This window comes from Eulemur rufifrons, chromosome 18, assembly GCF_041146395.1.
Source record: "Eulemur rufifrons isolate Redbay chromosome 18, OSU_ERuf_1, whole genome shotgun sequence".
Lineage (NCBI taxonomy): Eukaryota > Metazoa > Chordata > Mammalia > Primates > Lemuridae > Eulemur > Eulemur rufifrons.
Genome location: NC_091000.1, coordinates 40,888,785 through 40,907,500, shown reverse-complemented (window position 1 = coordinate 40,907,500; position 18,716 = coordinate 40,888,785). Strand labels below are relative to the sequence as shown.

Genomic DNA, 18,716 nt, shown 5'->3' with positions numbered 1-18,716 from the left:
GTTCCAAGTTTAAAATATCAATTTGGGCACATTAAAATGTTACATAAGATGCCTCATTAATATGGATGCCCTTCAAAGAAAATCCAAAAATTAGCCATGGAATTTTCTGTTTCATTCATAAAATCTTTCCTGTGAGTTTTAAAGATATTTCTCAAAGTATGAATATAATATTTCTAAGGATTAAAGGACTATAAAATACAATCTAGGAAAAAAAAAGTACCTAGCTGTAGTATTTTGACCGAGCTACTTATCCCTGTCTTTGCACTTTTGAATCATTTAGAAGACCTGTAAGTTCTAGTTTGTTAGATCATGTAGACATGTAAGTTCTGTTCGGTTAAATCAGTAATTTTTTATGATAGGGCTTCACTTGTATTACAACTTACATTAAATGTTTTTTTTTAATTGAACAAGATTTTATAATACAAGTGTGGATTAATAGAATCTATAAATTAAGACCTTAAAATACACATTATTGATACTGAATCAGGCTGATGGTAATTTATTTTCATAAGTCAGAATTTTTGTAAGATATACATTTTTTTCCCCAATGAGCTAATTCATTTGTCTCCCAGCAGTTAGTTTACTGTTCACTTCTTTAACGAAGTTAAGGAAATGCTTTCATAACTGTATCAATATCAGTACTGTTGTTTGAACAGATTTGGCCAGAGACGCACAACTAGGATAATTCATAAACAGCCTAATACTGTTATGTTGAAAACTGTCATCCATTAGGCCAAGAGATTTATTGATTTGAATTTCACAGATACTTTCAAAAGAAGAACAGGAAGATTCTGACTATATTCTTACTGAGAGACAATTCAAAATTTCTATTAAAAATATCAGAAAAATTGTTAGTCTGAACTAAATAGTTAAATAAGTGATGCCTAGAAATCCTGTTCTTCTTCAAAACCATAGCAATCAAAGAAGTAACCAGTAGAAAAGGAATCCAAAAGCAAAGCAAAGTTCTCTTCTGGGGTTCCCATCTAAGAACCTGCATGATAAATTATATTTTCTTGCCAAGATAGTTTAGGAGACAATGTTTAATTTGGCCTAATCTGTAAATTAATGGGCTACCTGATGCACTACAGGGTATACTACAATCATCCTAACCACTCTAGCCATGTGACCACTCATTTCTTAGAATATATTTGCAAATAGAATGTAAAGGGAAAAAATGGAAATTTTTTTTTCCAGATTAACAAAATCCCATGTGGTCAACTAAGGTAATGTACATAAATAGCATTTCTTGTTAAAATTCTAGATTCCAGCAACTCATATTACAAGCACACATTGTTCTACATCAAAATCACCCAGAAATCTTAAGAAATTGCATGGAAAATGCAAATCAAATACTGATCAAATTGCCTCAATTAGCCACTTTGTGTGGACTTTGAAGATGAATGCCAGGCAATGATGATCACCACCCTCCTAAGCAGTGTCTAAATTTGAGCACATTCTAGCACAGTAGAAGAGGGAATGCTGGCTTACTTTTTAAATAAGTCTCATAATTTGCTGTATTTCTAATACTAGTCTGAGTTTTGGTCCAGAGAGAAGAGCGTGATGCAGAGCAGAAGGAAAACAAAGGTCTGGGGTATTGGTTTCCAATCTCCTTGTGCTAAAATGGCTGTACGTAAAAGTTCTAAGTCTTTCTCAGGAATCATTGCACCTTCCTTTTCTACCTCCCCCCACATGTAAGTACTGCTTTATACCTGATTTAAATACCTTCAGTATATAAGGTATTTTGTTTTTAAATGCAGCTAAGCCAAGAAGATTGCATTTTGTAAGGTGACATGTTAAATCAAGGATAATCATGCTTTCAGCAAGCATGATAAGGTGAAGTGAATTTCTTCAGGATGACATTTGCCATCACATTTTGATGAGGAGGTAAGTGATGCCTATAGTTTAATCAGGTACCCACTTTTGACTTTCCTATGTTTCTTGAGGAGTCAAGGCTCTTGGAACATAGCTATTCAAATCTCTTTCCATGGTTTGATATCATTAATAGGCATATCAATTTAATTAATATTTCATAGAAAATAAAAGTGTGGAATTTTAATATAAACATAAGACAAAACAGGAAGATATGCCCATTGTTAGCATTGTTGGGGAAAATTTCATATAAATTAAGCACACGATATAATTTTACCTAAGACAAAGATGGCCTCTTTTTCTATGGAGGAAGCCAACAATCATTTTAATTTATTTATTTTTATTTATTTTTTCCTCATATACAGCAATATAGATATTAATTTTTCTACCAACTAAATAAATCATTTCCTCTTTATCAAGAAAAAATGACTTTTTAAAGAAAACAGTCATTAACTTCATGAAACAGACATTTATTCAAGAATTAGTAGGGAATATAGGTACTTCCTTGTAGACATTTTTCAACACTTAGTTTGTTAATTCTTATGGAATGGATAGTAAAAAAAATCTGGTTATCCACTAACTTCTAATGAAATATTAAAATGTCTTCTTACTGTGGCAGCAGAGTACTTTTTGCCAGAATGGAAGTCGAGAGATTTCCAAATGTCTGGCACAATTTTACACCAGGAGTACATTCATAGCATTTTTAGAACTGTGCTCCCCATTGTGGATAATCTCTAGCTCTCACTATCACTTCAAACGTGAATAAAAATGCTTTTCATGCAAACCTCTAATTTTTTCTAGAAAAGTCCCAATGACTAAGTCAATGTAACAACTAATAGGAAGCCAACTCTATCTCAGAGTGGAAGAACTTGACCTAAAGCATCATAAATGTAAGGATGACAGTGTTATAGTATGACTTAAATACATTTTCTATGTAAATTTTTAATTTTTTAAATTCACATAGATTCAAGTCTATATGAATTTTTAAAAAATAAATTTAAAGAAATTTAAGAATAAAATTCACATAGATCTCATTCTGTCATCCTTAGGTGTTTAGAAATATTCAATCTCCATAAAAATATCTGTTTCTAAGTTATAATCACTTATTTTGGGTTGGAATTAAATATTTACTAACATACACTGGAATTTTGACTTTTAACAGTACGGTCATCACACTGTAATGCATCTCTTTCCAACTTTCTATTTAGACGTAATTTCCAACATAAAGTACAGATAATCAAATTGAATTAAGGGAATCCTAATATTTTAAATTCAGTGCTCCTTTCACTTTCTGTGTTGTCCATCATTGGAAGAGTTTTCAATATTCCAGTATCTCCTTGACTTATGCTAAAATAATGTTGACTTTTAAAACTTCATCTTTCAATAGTTTGCATAGCCACATATATAAAATGTGAATGGTTTCTAAATGTTAAGTGATTGTAAAATTATTTTTGTAAGACTATTACAAATCATAGAATAAGAAAAGTATAGTATCCTTACACACAGACATGAATAGAAGGCAATCAGCAAAGCAAAGAACAGAGTGTTTAGAGAAATAAGAGAAAATATGAGAAAGTGTTGGGATTCCATGAATTAAGTGAGAAAAAAGCATCAAAGGAATTTGCACAATGGGAGTAAATGTAACACAGTTTTTTCAAAGCATGGAAACACACACGAAACATTTCAATTTGGCCAGAGAGTCATTAATTGACTCTTTTAGGAAAGGATTTTTCACAAAGAGCTATAAGGGAGATTTGAAATAATGAAAGAGAAAGTGGCTGGGATGAGAAAAACAGAGGCTCTAGCAAACAAATTCATAAATTTACCAGCTAAAGGATAGGAAAAACAGAAATACTGATAGAAAATAAAGAATAGACTGTCATAGAAAGGACTTCAAAATTACAGCAAATCTGAGCACAGATTGAACACTAAAGGGAAGGTGTCTGTAGAGATGGGGAGACTAAAAACATTATTAGGGTATAAATTTTAGAGCAATGTCTTTGACAATTGGAAAGAGAATGTTGTCAAAGGCCAAGGTGGCAATGCTGGCGTTACAGAAAAAAGGATAACTATTCCTCTGACACTAGTAGAATAAAAACTTGAAGATAAGAATAGAATTATGTTGATAAATATAAGAACCAATCTACTTTCAAGCCTTTGTCTATCACTGGAAGTGGTCTTGTTTTAATTGGATTCCCCCAACAAAAACTACTTCCATTAATGATAATTTTGAAATGGAACATTGTGTATCTCTTCAACATACTTGAAAATTATTTGTTTTAGATTATTTACAAGAATGAAATACTGAAAAGATATGTCTATCTTGTCCGTATTCCAGAATTTTAATTGCTATACTAATGAAAGACTTTGGTACATGGTTGTCCCAGAGCATATATATCAAGAAAGCATTGTCTTTAGGTTCCAGTATGCAAATTCATTTTAAGCATAGGAGCTGAGAACATCTGTAAAACATAAATAAAAAATATATAATACAAAAACAAAAAGGCTTGTAACCTGGCACTCATTTCATGGTTTTGATATTACTTTTCAACGTCATTTGCCAACAACAATAGTAACACAAAAATGAAAGAGGAAAAAAATGTAGAATGCCCCAAAATTGTTCAGTATTTCAAGAACATTTCAAGTATATTTATCATATATAATCATAATGTATGATAATATTCTCAAACCTCTTCCAAGTCTTTAAAAATCAATTTTGCTAAAAAAAGTTTATTTCATCAAAAAGTCCCAAAACAACAAATGCTGGCATGGATGCACAGAGATAGGAACACTTAAACACTGTTGGTGAGACTGCAAACTAGTACAGCCTCTATGGAAAGTAGTATGGAGATACCTCAAAGAACTAAAGTAGAGCTACCATTCGATCCAGCAATGCCACTATTGGGTATTTATCCAAAGGAAAAAAAATACATTTTATTAAAAAGGCACCTGCACCTGAATGTGTATAGCAGCACAATTCACAATTATAAAGATCTGGAAACAACCCAAGTGCCCGTCAATACATTAGTGGACTAATCAAATGTGGCATATGTATACCACGGAAGTTCTACTCAGCCATAAAACAATGGTGAACTAATAACTCTTGAATTAACCTGGATGAAGCTGGAGCCTATTCTTCTAAGTGAAATATCACAAGAATGGGAAAACAAACACCACATGTAATTGCCATTAAATCGGAATGAACTGATCAACACTTTAAGTGCACAGATGGAAATAACACTCATCGGAAATCAAGCTGGTAGGAGGGTGAAGGAAGAGATAGTTAAATTCATATCTAATCGGTACAATAACTTTGACTCAAATTGTACAAAAGCAGTTAATGTAATCAAAATGTTTGTACCCCCATAATATTCTGAAATAAAAAAAATAAAAAATTAAAGTTTATTTCATAGTATAGATAAAGATAAAAAACTATTTTAAAAGTACGCACATTATTTTTCCTAATGGAGAAAATGGCAGCTGCAGAAATGGAAATAAATAGAAAAAGAATTAAGAAGTTACATTGTTCCACAACAGTGTTGGGATTATTGACATCTACATGCAGAAGAGTGAAGTTGGACCCATACCTTACATGATACACAGGAATTAACTCAAAATGGATTAAGACCAAAACATAAGACCTGAAATTAGAAAACGTAGGGGAAAAACTTCATGCTATTGGATTTGGCAACGATTCTCTGATATAACACCAGAAGCATGGGTAACAAAAGCAAAAATAGACAAATAGGACCATACCAAACTTAAAAACTTTTGCAAAACAAAGAAAACAATCAACAGAGTGAAAAGGCAATCTATGGAATGGAACAAAAATTTTCAAGCCATATCTTATAAGGGGTTAATATCCAGAATATGTGAAGAACTCCTACAATTCAACAATGAAATAAACAAATAATGAGATTAAAAATGGGTAATGACTTGAATAGACATTGTTTTTTCAGAGAAGATATACAGGTGACCAAGAAGAATATGAAAAGATGCTCAAAACCCTAATCATCAGGAAAATGCAAATGAAAACTACAATGACATATCACTTCACACCCCTTAGAATGACCAGTACCCCCCCAAAAAAATGCAAAAAACAAAAACAAAAGTTGGCAAGAATGTGAAGAAATTGGAAGCTTAGTGCACTAATGGTGGAAATGTAAAATTGTGCAGCTATTGTGGAAACCAATGTGGAGTTTCCTCAAAGAAAATAAAATAAAAGAATTACCACATGATCTAGCAATCCTACTTCTGGGTATATGTCCAAAGAAATGAAAACAGAATCTCAAAGAGATATTTGCACATCTGTGTTCACTGTAGCATTATTCATAATAACCAAGAAGAGAAAGCAACCTAACTGTCCACTGACAGCTGAATGGATTAAAAAATGTGGTATGTACTACACATGGTAGAATATAATTCAGCCTTAAAAAGAAGGAAATCCTGTGACATGCTACAACATAGGTGAACCCTAAAAACATTACGCTAAGTGAAATAAGCCAGTCACAAAAAGACAAATACTGCATGATTCCACTTATATGAGGTATCTAAAAAAGTCAAACTCAGAAATAAAAAGTAAGATGGTAGTCACTAGGGCTGGGGAAACCACTTCAGGGCAGTTCTTCAGTGGTACAAAGTTTCTGCTTGGGAAGATGAAACATTCCAGAAAGTTATTGCACAACCGTGTGCATGCAGTTAACACTACTGTACTATACACTTAAAAATGGTTATGATGATGAATTTTACATTATGTGTTTTTTTTTACCACAATTTTAAAAGAAGACTAGGGAGCAGTTAAAAACAATGGTGTAGATTATAGATGCCAGTAACTTGGGACCATTTCCAAGATACCATGTTGGATAAAAATTCATTGTGCAAAATAATATGTCTATATAGAGTGATTACAATACTGTAAGTCTTTATATTTGCATATATAAAGATATATGCATATATATATAATAGGCTGGTAGGTGGGAATCAAGAGGGACTTTCCATTTTTACTTTATAAATTCTGTTTCAATTTTATAACTACACTGTATTCATGTGTTATTACTGGTGTGCTTAAGAAATTTAAAAAATGGAAAATAGAAATATGGAAGTCTAGAAATATAAAATTAAAATATTTTTAATGTTAAAAAATTTCATCGATGAATAAATAAATAAAGTTGTATCGTACCAATAAAGATTGTCACAGAGATTAATTCCATCAAATAACTACTTAGTCACCATCTGTCTAAACGCCAGAAGTTTTGTTTATATATTGATTTTCTTTTACATAATCAAAAACTACACCATTTACTTCATATACAAAATAAAAAAAAATAATGGTAAACATCTGAACAAATTGAATAAAAATATTTCCTTAGGGGTTTTTTTTGCTCATTATGCAGGCTTTATCAAAATTTTCTGTATAAAACTATAATTTTTTGGATTTAAAAGAAAAGATTTATATTCAAATTGTCAGTTCCATGAAGTCATGTATCAAGTGAGTGGAAAATATTTTTAGAATCTTTAAAATCAGATGTATGAGATAATCATGAAGATTTTATATAGAGTCTCACAATGTATCTTTTTATTAAATGCATTAATTAAATGAGGTATTTCTAAAGGGTTATAGTTAATAAAATATTTTACAGAAGTGTGGTTTGATTTGTTTGTTTTCATGAGAATTTTTTATATGATTAATCTATCATTTAAAATAAAACCAATTTTCAAATAATATTAACAAGATTCATGTTAAACTGTATTTCTAGCACCAAAATGATAGTTTCTCAGTTTCTTAAAAATTGAAATGGTATTTATTAAAGACTATAAGTATTTTTAAAAGCTTAATGTTTTCAGATGATTAATATTAGAATGGACCTTAAAAATCACATATTATATTCTGAGCTCTTTATTTTAGGAGCAAGACTCAGAAAGATTAACTTGCCTAAATCAGCATAGTTTATTAGTTCATAGAAGACCAGGAATAAAACCTGGATAGACAAATCTTTAACATATGTGTATATACACTAAACTATAAAAATACTCAAGCATAGTGTTTAAATATGCTCTTTTAAAAAGAAAAAAGTCACTTAACAATATTATACATTTTAGAGAAATCCACTAAATATTTGCATATAATGTATTGATAAGTAAACTGAGGCTTAAATAAATTAGATTTGTAGCAGGATTCTAATCAGCTAGAAGTAAATCTAAGTCTCAGAGCTTTCTTTGGCATTTTGAAATTACTCTCAAATGTGAAAAGAACAGTTATGTTAACATATGTATTATTAATAGAATCATATATAGTATCATTTTCTGCTTGGAAAACAGTGTATTTCAAGTTTAAAATGCAAATGTTTTCATGTTTTGATTCCCTTAGGAATGGTAAATTACATGATTACTGGAATGTCTTACTACTTATATCTGTATATTAATTATATGTACAAGCATGTGCATACAATGTGAATTGACAATGCAAAAGAAAAACAAGTGATCCCCCATGACCACATCTTTTATTTTTTAATAAGGTTACTCAATTGGTCCATTCAAGGTCTATTGTGAACAGAGACTACCTTGAGTATGATTAACATATTTGACAAAATATCTCATTTTTTTGTGGATTCGATGGAGTGGTAGGGTTATCAGAATTAGGTGGGCTTATGATGAAAATATCAATCATGTTCAAACACAATTGGTTATTATTTATTAATATACAAGTACTGATTTGAAAGGAAGCTGTTGTTATACCACTGATTCTATACATAGTCCTATTGTGTGCAGTATTTTAGTCAACAACTTGGAGGAAGACATAAATGGCAAATGTTTCAAATTTGCAGATATTGTTAACGTAGATGACAGAACTGATATTTCAATTTTACAGGCTTGGATCAGTCAATAAGCCAAAACCCAATGTAAAATTTAACAGGGATGAATGCAAATTCTGGCATGTGGGTTCAATCCATTCATATTCACAGAATGGAAGACATGAGGCTTACCACAATTCATATTAAAATCAATCAGGTTTTCAGTAAAATACAAATTTAGGGCAAGCTATTAATTCAGTGCAGTTACCACAAAAGCAGTAAACTTGAAGGTTTTAAGTGGAATTACAGAGTCTCGATAACAGAATTTTAATTTCAAATACCATGAAGGACAAGCAGTAAGTGAACGAAATAAACAGGAGTGGAGTAATAGAGAATGGTGAGATGGTAGTAACTGGAGAATACATGCTCTAGTTAAAGGATTCTTTGTTTGCTTGTTTTCATGTGAAAACTAAAGAACACAAGTGTCCAGGTTGAAATTGGTCTGAAATCTGAATTTTCAGATTCAGGCCAAGATACTCTAATGTAAAGTAAATCATACCCTAGATCAAGATACAACATTGTAAGAATAACATGGACAAACCTACATTCAAATGCTATGAAAACCTAACGGGGTTTGAAAATGAACCCCTGTTATATGAACAGAATTAGGAAGCTAATTTGTAACCCAACCCCTATGTGTTAAGATGACAAGGCCATCAGAGATCACCATGTAGCAGTAAGACTTATCCGCAATGTGAAAGTTGGCTTCTAAAATATTTTAATTGAATATCTTGATCCAACCTCAACAACACGCATACAGAAACAGGGTATTTTAAATGTGTGTGTGTGTGTGTCTGTGTTTAAGCAAACTAAAGGTGGATATAATTATAAGAAAAATTGGTTATGTTGGCTAACTATACTAATTTAAAAGACTGAGATTCTTTTTCTTTATAAATGAAGAAATTTTTAGGCCAGCACAGTTAGTTTTGGAAAATAGGAACACTACCAGACCATTTTGCACTATAACCAGCTACCATTGCTTTAGCAAATATCTCTATATGCCCCACTGCTAGGCTCCAGAGAAGTGTTTCAATATTTTGGGGGTACAAAAAACAAGAGAAAAGGACCCAATACAAGGAATAAATTTCTCCTAACAATCATAAGAAAATTTGATTTTAGAAAAAAACAGGACTGAATTTGATTTTAAAATAATCAAATAAACAAAAAACCTTGGAACTCAGGGGAAGTAACATAAAAGGAATAATGTTTGCAAAAGTCAGACAGTACCCCGGAAAACACCACTAATATACATTAGACACGATGGGTTCCTTGGTGTATCAATACAAATCCCTTTGGCAAGTTAAAGACCATGACACTTTCTACATTTCTTACCCCTCAAATATCACATTACTAATCCATACATGGAGAGCGTATCTGTATCCTGAAATAAACATTGAAAGACTCTGATCTAAATCTTTCTGAAAAAAAGATCAAAGTTGTTCCATCAGTAGTCATTGCCTGCCATATAAAATGTTTTAGATTAAGTCCACATTCTTTTTGCCATGTCAAGAATGAAGGACTAGTAAGAAAAGTATCAGGAGAAAAATTATATAGATGACTTTATATATAAAATTAACAAAAGGTAATTTCATATATTTCATATTTATATTTATAATATGTTAGCCACATTAAAATGTCTTCAGTTATTTTAATGGTTGTTATATATAATTTTGAAAAGCACGGATATTCATGCCTGCTTCTAATTTTGTTTAAATTTTGTCTTAATGTAAAAAAGTAAAATTTAATTCTATCCAATATCTTTAAAGTTCTATCCAGTATCTTTAAAGAAGCAACCTTGACTATAAGGTCTGAGAGAGATTTTATAGATTTTAAAGTCTATAACAAACATTCTCCACCAAGATAAGTTCTTTGTTTCCTTAAAGGCAATATGAAATAGTCATATTTTGGAACATTGAGAATATTTGTCATTGCTTGATTTTTCCAATTTCCATTTTATTTCTAAAATTTCATTTCCCCATGAAAATAATTGGCCACCCTTAACCAATGACTTTGCTTTGGCTAATCACTTAATAAGAGTCAGAGCTGGAAAAGTGAATGTTAAATTATTTTAGTTTCAAATATCAAAAGTCTAATTAAAGAATTTTCAAAATGTTATCAACAATATTTATAGTTAGTTGAGATTTGATTTTAATATATTTAAATGATTGCACAATTCTCTTCTCTACAGAGCTCTGGGACTATGTTTATTACCATGGCAACTGGTGCGAAAAATCCAATAGAGCCAGGCAGAGATGATTCTTTTACTTAACCACAATCACAAAGGGAACTAAACACTAAGTCATCTGAAGTATCTGTACAATTTTATTCTGAAATTCATCTTCTCTCTGAAGCATCTAAACAGGAATTTTAGAAGGGTTTTGAAATGAGAGACTAATCTCAAATTATTTCTGTATTCTTTTAACCTTTCCTGCTAGATTAATTGTCCTCACGATCTGCTGGTGGTGTGAAAAGAAGTGCTTTCTCTTTGATATGGACAATAATATAAAGCATTCTGTAATCTGATTAGCATCAAATTATTCAGCCAGTGTATCACAAGGGTGGTCTCTAAATGACACAATTGGATGGTTAGAGAGCACACTGACCTTTGCAGAGAATAGTTGTGGAAAGAAAATGACCAGAATAACATATTTACCCTAAGAAAAGCTATCACTTTTCACAATAATCATAACTCAACAAGCAGATAAATACCTTTTTTAGCACTTTGGTCACCAAAAACACATGATTCATTATGGCCTCTCCTGAATTTCTCTATTTTTCTATTCCAATGAAATTTGAGAACTACTGAATGAACTACATCGTCCTTAAACTGAGCAATAATTTCTAAAGGAAATGTTGGCAAAGTCGTCTAAAATTTTGACCTTTCCTGCATTGTTAACTCAGCTAGCATTCACTGAAATGAGAGAATCCAGGCTCTCCTCAGGCAGCTTAGGCTAAATGCATCCTTCAATGCAGTTAGGAGGCTTTGTGAATTCAATGCTTTCTCAGATGTTCTGTGGAATGGTGAGAAAAATTAAAATGTCAGAGAAAGAAAAACCGCCAACCAGAGATGAAATGATTTTCACTTGTCCTGGATCATCTGTAGAAGGCTGGGGGCATGGGATAGTTCTCAGCTGTGCAGACTGTTCTGCTATAATCAAGCCCCCCGAAAAACTGAGGAAGAGGAATTTGCAATAGATATGACTAACCCTGCATGAGTGACTTACAACATATGCATGCAGTGCTATTTTTTGCTTATTTATTCACATTCAGCACTTATTTAATACCTACTATTTTGAAACTATTTAAATATTTAAGCATGGGTGCTAGGTTTATAAAGGGTCTATTTTGATATGAGTAACTTTCTACTTATATAGAAATACATACGGCTATACTCATTTCATTTTCAAAAAATTTGAAAGACTATACATATATATTATAGATGTACATATTCCTGCCTGCCTAGAAATAGGCAAGATAGGTAACTGTGGCAGAGAAATCATTAGTAACACCAGAAATAATAAAATAAATATGGAGAACAACCACAAATTAGCAAAATCTCTTCTATACAGCATATCAGTGAAGAAATCATGCTGCATTATTGCTAAACACAAACAGTAACTGGAACAAAATGTAATTTTAATGAAATAGTACTTAATGTAGTTCTATAAAAGAACTGTCCTAATGGCAAGAACATTTTATTTGTATTTATATTGCAATAATGTTTTCATATGTAAATATAAATAGGCATATTTTATTCCACAGAGGGAGTTAAAAAAAAAGATTGCTGCTGTTTAAAAGATAATATCAATTATTATATTTCTCTAGCAATAGTGATTATCATAGAGTAAATCACATATAGATATAGGGGAAATTTCAAACTAGCTCTTTCACTCTGGTAACAGCTGCTTTCATACTAGTTATCTATCTTTTACACTATGTCTAAACTCTATGAAAAGTTTATGATGCTGGGTAAAATCAGCATAGTTTTAGGGACTATCAGACTAAATTTATCTTCTGTAAATGGAATAAACTTCAATCAATAAGAAGGGGAATACCTTTGTTTTGGCAATGGTTTAGAATCTTTTCATTCCAACATTAGCATCAGGAAAGTAACCACCTATTCACAGGCTACACTGTGTTCCTCATTCTCCCAGAGGAGAGAACCAGAGAAAACACATTGCAGTGTGGGTGTTTAGGGTAGACATGAAGAGGAACTTCCTAGCTAATAACTGTGACTTGACCGATCAATGATACGTTTATGCACAAAAGTCACTTCCCATCCTAAAACTCTTAAGTTTCTCTAGGAACATAATGCATACAGGTTCTATAAAATTGCTTTCTATACAAAATCATATATTTCAAGATCTGTCCTAGTTTATTGAGAGAATAAATTATCAAAATGTGAATTCTAAAAATAGCAACTTATAATTGAAAGGCTAATTCTCTCTTAATTATAGGTATGCTACAGTGACACTATAATTAGTAATGAAAAGCAACTCCAAAATAAGTCAGATTTTGTCATTCACTTTGTACAAAAATGTGGATGGGTTACATAAGCAGAAAACACAGAAAATGAAGATGTAGACTCATCTTCCTCACATCTCTTGGTGGTTACAAGATTATTTTCCATTTACTCTTTCTTTCTAGCAGAACAAAGTAAATATTGCATTAATGTTTAACACATTGACTGCCACACTAGGAAAAAAAAAATTCCCTGGGGCCATGGTGTTTTATCAAAACAAAACAATCCTTTCTAATTTGTTATTTTTTATTGTTTTCTGTGCCTGAGTTATATGCAATGCAATCGATGTTTTTAGAATTAAATTGTCAATATTAATTGTGACAGTAAGAACATCAACAAGTAAGATTTTCATAAACCAACTGCAGGGTTTTGCTTCATGAGGCCCTGGGCTCAAAATTAGCCTGAGTTAAATATAACTCACATAGCAGTTAATTTGTTAACTTACTGATTGTTACTGAAGGAAAGTATAGATTTTAAATTAGAAAATTTACAGTTTAAATTGGACTTCTAAAGCTATTACATATTCACTGACTTCACTAAAGTAATATTAATATAACCTAGTTTACTATTGTATACCCAAAATCTGAAAATATTAGTAGTTTAGACTTTGAACAACAGACATCATCCTAGTACAAAATAGATCCCTATAGACAAGATGAAATAGTCATCTTATAATTTGACATAAAGTGTTTTCATCTCAACAAAGATATAGTTTTATGAAATAATTAATTAATATTGAGACAAAAGACTAGGAGTTCAAAATTCTACATTCTATTTTAGAACTGACCATTGATTTCCAAATGGCTTTAAGTTATTTTTCTCTTTTTAGTTACTTATTTAAAATTTAGACAATGGCCTAACGTGTCAAGTCAATTTCTCCAATGCTAAATCCGAAGTTCTTGCTATGATAAAAACAGAAAGCTAACTTGATAAACTCAGTGATAACAGAAAATTTAACAATAATATAACTAATATAATCTCTAGTTGTAAAAGAGCATAAAAAAGAAAAAAAAAACTATCAATAAAGCCAAATTAAGCTACATTAGGAAACGTAAGATAAATGTGAAAACTTTAAAGTTTTCAAAATGGCAAAAGTTTATTCTTCCACATGTAAGTAGCTATTTTCCTGGGTCTTGGGTCTGAAAGTAAATGTAATGGATGGGCAGAGAACAAAGTGCACAGCCATGTCTTCAGGCTGGCTTCAGCCCACTTCATGTCTGCCCTCTTTCCTGGTAGGCTGGGGACCTTGATAGTCAATATGCCAGCTTTCACCCTATCCTGAACTCAACTTAGATGGGGGCTCTGAAAGTCCCTAAGACTAAGGGACAGTTTAGATGGAAAGAGAATGGACCCAAGGTATGTGGTGAATTTTAATTTTAGGAACAGAAACAAGAAGAGTCTCCTTTGCAATATTTTCCCCCAGAAACTTAGCAATTCAACCATACTACAGCAAATAGACAAACTTCTGTACACCCTAGGATTGAAGGAAGCAATGTTAATGAAAAACAATTTTTTTTTGTCTTTAAAATGTCTCTGAATTAGCTTCCTCTTGCTCAATACATTTTACATAACACTCTAGGAATAGAAATTCTTTATGCAAAAGGTAATCTATTATTCAATTTTCCTATACTAATGCCATAAACTCTATGTGAAAAGGCATGAGACTTGATGAACACAACTGGAAAGCCACAATATCCTAGCAAACATTTTGAGGGTCACAAGCAAAGTTAAGATTCTCCTCACTATTCTCATCATGGAACCCAAATATCAAATATTAAGACAGTTAGCAAAATTGCTCAAAATTACTCATGAATATCTTTTTATTTAATCCAACCTGAAAAAACAAAATTTTTGTAGACATAATTTTTCCAGTCACAACCACATTATATATTTCAGTGAAAGAAGTAACATGACAAGCTCCTATTTTTTTGGTGATATGTGCTGTTAACATTAGCATCTCTTTTCTGGTACAAACAGAATAGTGTTGCTTTTAAATACTTTGGAGCCCACACTCTTCTTTGTCTGGATGAGGAAAAGCTGACTACAGCACTCTATGCACTGAGACCTAGCAGATGATGTTTCATCATCAACAGTTCCTTTTGGAGCTACTTCATGAGGAAGTGTGAGGATCTGCCTGAGTTTCAATCTTTACATAAGCAAACATGGATGTGACTAAGGACAGAGCAGAAAAGCAGTGAAATAAATCCAGAGACTTTAAGGTAAAACAATGTATAGAAAGAACTTCAGTTAAGAGCAAAAGACCTCAGCATACTTATTATGTACCTGAATTTGGTCAAATGCCCAAAATTACCTGAGTTTCAGTTTAATAATGCATAGAAATCAAACAAAAATCATTGCCCCATCAGACAGAAATATTGTGAAATTCAAAGAGATGATGCTCAAGAAACTGGTTTGGGAAGCTATACTGACAGAAGTGATTAGTTTGCCTTAATATCCACCATCATTTTTCTATTACTCTAGAGAAAGAAATCTCTACAACTTTACAAAACCTCTACAACTGTGTATTGGAACAAATGATCTTCATGGGCTTGGTACACTGAAACAAAAGAGTAGCAGTATTCTTTCCCCAGATTCATCCAGCTTTCTTATCTTGTCTACTAGGGAATTTGAATACACTGACCATGAAATCCTGCCATCTTGGTGATTAAGACACATGTGTTGCCATGATTGACTGAGTTAAGATGTACTAAAAAGCCCTGTGAATGGGAATGTGTAGCAATGGAAAATAGTTGGCAGTGCTGTTGTCTAACCAAGGTAGCAACTGCAATGCTCAGCAGATGCATACTCAACTGGAAGAGAGTGTCTGGAAACAATTCAGATTGTTTTAATCAACCTAAGTAGCACTAAGTAAATTATGTTATAACAGGCTTCTGCATTATTCTCATAGATCTCATTTACTTCAAAAGGGAGCACCTTATTTTTCCAAATATGATGAAAGCAAGCCACATTATATGCAAATAATAAAAATGCTTCCAAATACACTTCTAATTGAGAAACAAAATATTCTAATTTATTTATTTTAATAAATTCATTGTTATGATGAAGCTAGAGCACTATGTTGTATCAAGAGCATTCATACACATATTACATACATGCCCTGAAATAATAATAAATTTTCAGTAGTAGCAAATCTATATTATAACATTCATACTTAGATCTGCATTAAAGTCGTAAAATGCCACCAATACTCAGACCACACTTCTGCATTAACATTGAAGTACCTAACGAGGTCATCAAGGTCCTGTACTCCCCACACACATCCAAGTTACTATATATTACTAGCTGTGGTTCTAACCCCAGTACTTTTTTTCTCATAATAACTTCAGCCCAACCAAAGTTATTTGGAAAAGTGATGAGAGGCAACATAGTATGAGACAGTCTTCAAATTACAATCTACCACTTCAACACTTGGCCAATTGGAGGTCTAAACCTAATTATGAAATAAATTAGCCTAGATCTCATTCAAACTCAGATACACTGAAAGATATTTGTTGTTATCAGTCACCATGATATGTCATATATACTGGCTTTAGACAGATAATCAACTATATTTAAACATTTTAATAGAATGAGTTCTTCTATACAGATAATAGTAAAATGAAAGAAAATTATACCAACATAGGGTCCTTGGGCTTGTCCTATAAACAGAGAGCATCAGGCCACAAATTAAAAGAAATATTAGCCTCTATTTAATAGAGACAGTTTAACTATGCTACCTATTTTAAAAGTTAGGAAGTAGAGGGCCTATGTTAATCTTTCCTTGGGGGGTTTGAACAGAAAATTCAGAATTTACACATATGAACATAATCTGTTTCCTGACATAGAATTGACCTAACTGGTTGGAATGTAGGCTTCCCAATTATAAACTAGTTAAGATAGATGCAGTCATATTTATTTAAAATAAGACAAAACCAATCCCTTTTGTTTAAAAAATAATAATCTAATCTTAACTATACTTTGGTTCAATTTTGTTTGCAAAGAACAATCAATTTTTATAAAACTGAGATGGCATCGCAACATTGTGGTTTTTCTCCTAATTAGGAATCGGAAAATAGAGGTAGAACTATGGATGGGGTAGGGAAGGGTCAGGGATGGAGAAAAGGTCAAGAGCAGAAACAGAGAGAGTTCTCACTCTACACGGATGGAGGTGACTTTCACACAGCACCTTTACATAGACCATGGGGCACAAAATTTAAATAGGTTAAAATTAGGAACAAAATTAGAGGCTACAAAGCAGAATCTCTTACCCTGAAAAACTCTTTAGTGGAGCCAGAGTCTAATGTTCCGTAAGCAATTTCTGTTTGCTTAGAAAGATCCTCAGCACTTTCGATGGGAGACACCATCCTCTCTACAGTCAGGAAGGCAGCTAAGTTAGCCGTGTAGGAGGAGATTATGATCAGGGTAAAGAACCACCACACACCTCCAACAATGCGCCCAGAGAGGGATCTAATAACAAGTATGAAATGGATTTGTAAAGTGAAATGAATGACCTAATAAAAAATACAAGTTAGCAGTATTATGCAAATATTGACTTACGGGGGAATATTTAATTTTATACTTATCATATATCTTCAAGTTAAGGAAACCAGAAATCTGTAAACATTTTGGGCCGGGAGTCCAGATTAACTAGATTTCATGGCATACCCAGAGCCCAAAACTTCATATTCTTGGCATATTTTCAGAGATATAATGCCAAAATAGTTTCTGATATGAAATTTCATAATAAAGTAATTTCAAGAAATGTACAAATAATCTATCCAATCCTCATACCAATTTTTCCACTCATGACATAAGTAAACAGGAGCAGGAGAATCTAAAAGCCCCAGAAAAACTCATAACAATGTTTATAAACAAAATCAAATATTAAAAAAAAAGAATAAACACTACAGATGTAGCTTTAAGCAGTAAAGTAACCCTCCCTTTAATTTATCCAGTGAAGTTCCAAAACCCTCAAAAAAAGCCCAAAATTTCATTAGGTTTTTGTGTGCAAAACATAGGTATTAGATACAGTACAGGAGAGAAAATGGGAAAAAAATGATACTACAAACAAAGACATGACACAAAATATAATTCTTAATGAGTAAAAATCAGATGGCTTCGGTGCATGGACGGCTATGACCCTGTTCGTTTGTGTCTCCTGCTTAAAAAAAAAAAAAAGAAAACTCAAGGAAAATAAATTAGACATTTAAGAGTTTATCAAGATATAAATTTCTAGTTTTAAATATAATAAAATATTTCCATGACTATAAATTCTTACATAAAATACTTTTTAAAAGCTCGATAAATTCCCAATAATTTATGTTTAAAGCTGAGGTAGATAAATATAGATATATAGATACAGAAAAGATTTATATATATACTCAACTATTTTGAAATATTTGATGGGATTCTGCAAATAATTAAGAAATTTGAGTAATCATAACAAAGCAATAAAATAACTATTTTATTTGCTG

General features: G+C 31.9%; 1 protein-coding gene across 4 annotated transcripts in view; it reads right to left on the bottom strand.

Annotated features, from left to right (window-relative positions):
• The window catches only part of GRIA2 (glutamate ionotropic receptor AMPA type subunit 2), a 139,255-nt gene that overhangs the window by 8,094 nt on the left and 112,445 nt on the right, over window positions 1-18,716 (bottom strand). For all 4 annotated transcript variants that reach the window (XM_069493535.1, XM_069493536.1, XM_069493532.1 and 1 more), the window contains exon 12: window positions 17,511-17,709. In XM_069493535.1, coding sequence (XP_069349636.1) covers window positions 17,511-17,709 — 199 coding nt within the window. The remainder of the gene's footprint in view (window positions 1-17,510; window positions 17,710-18,716) is intronic.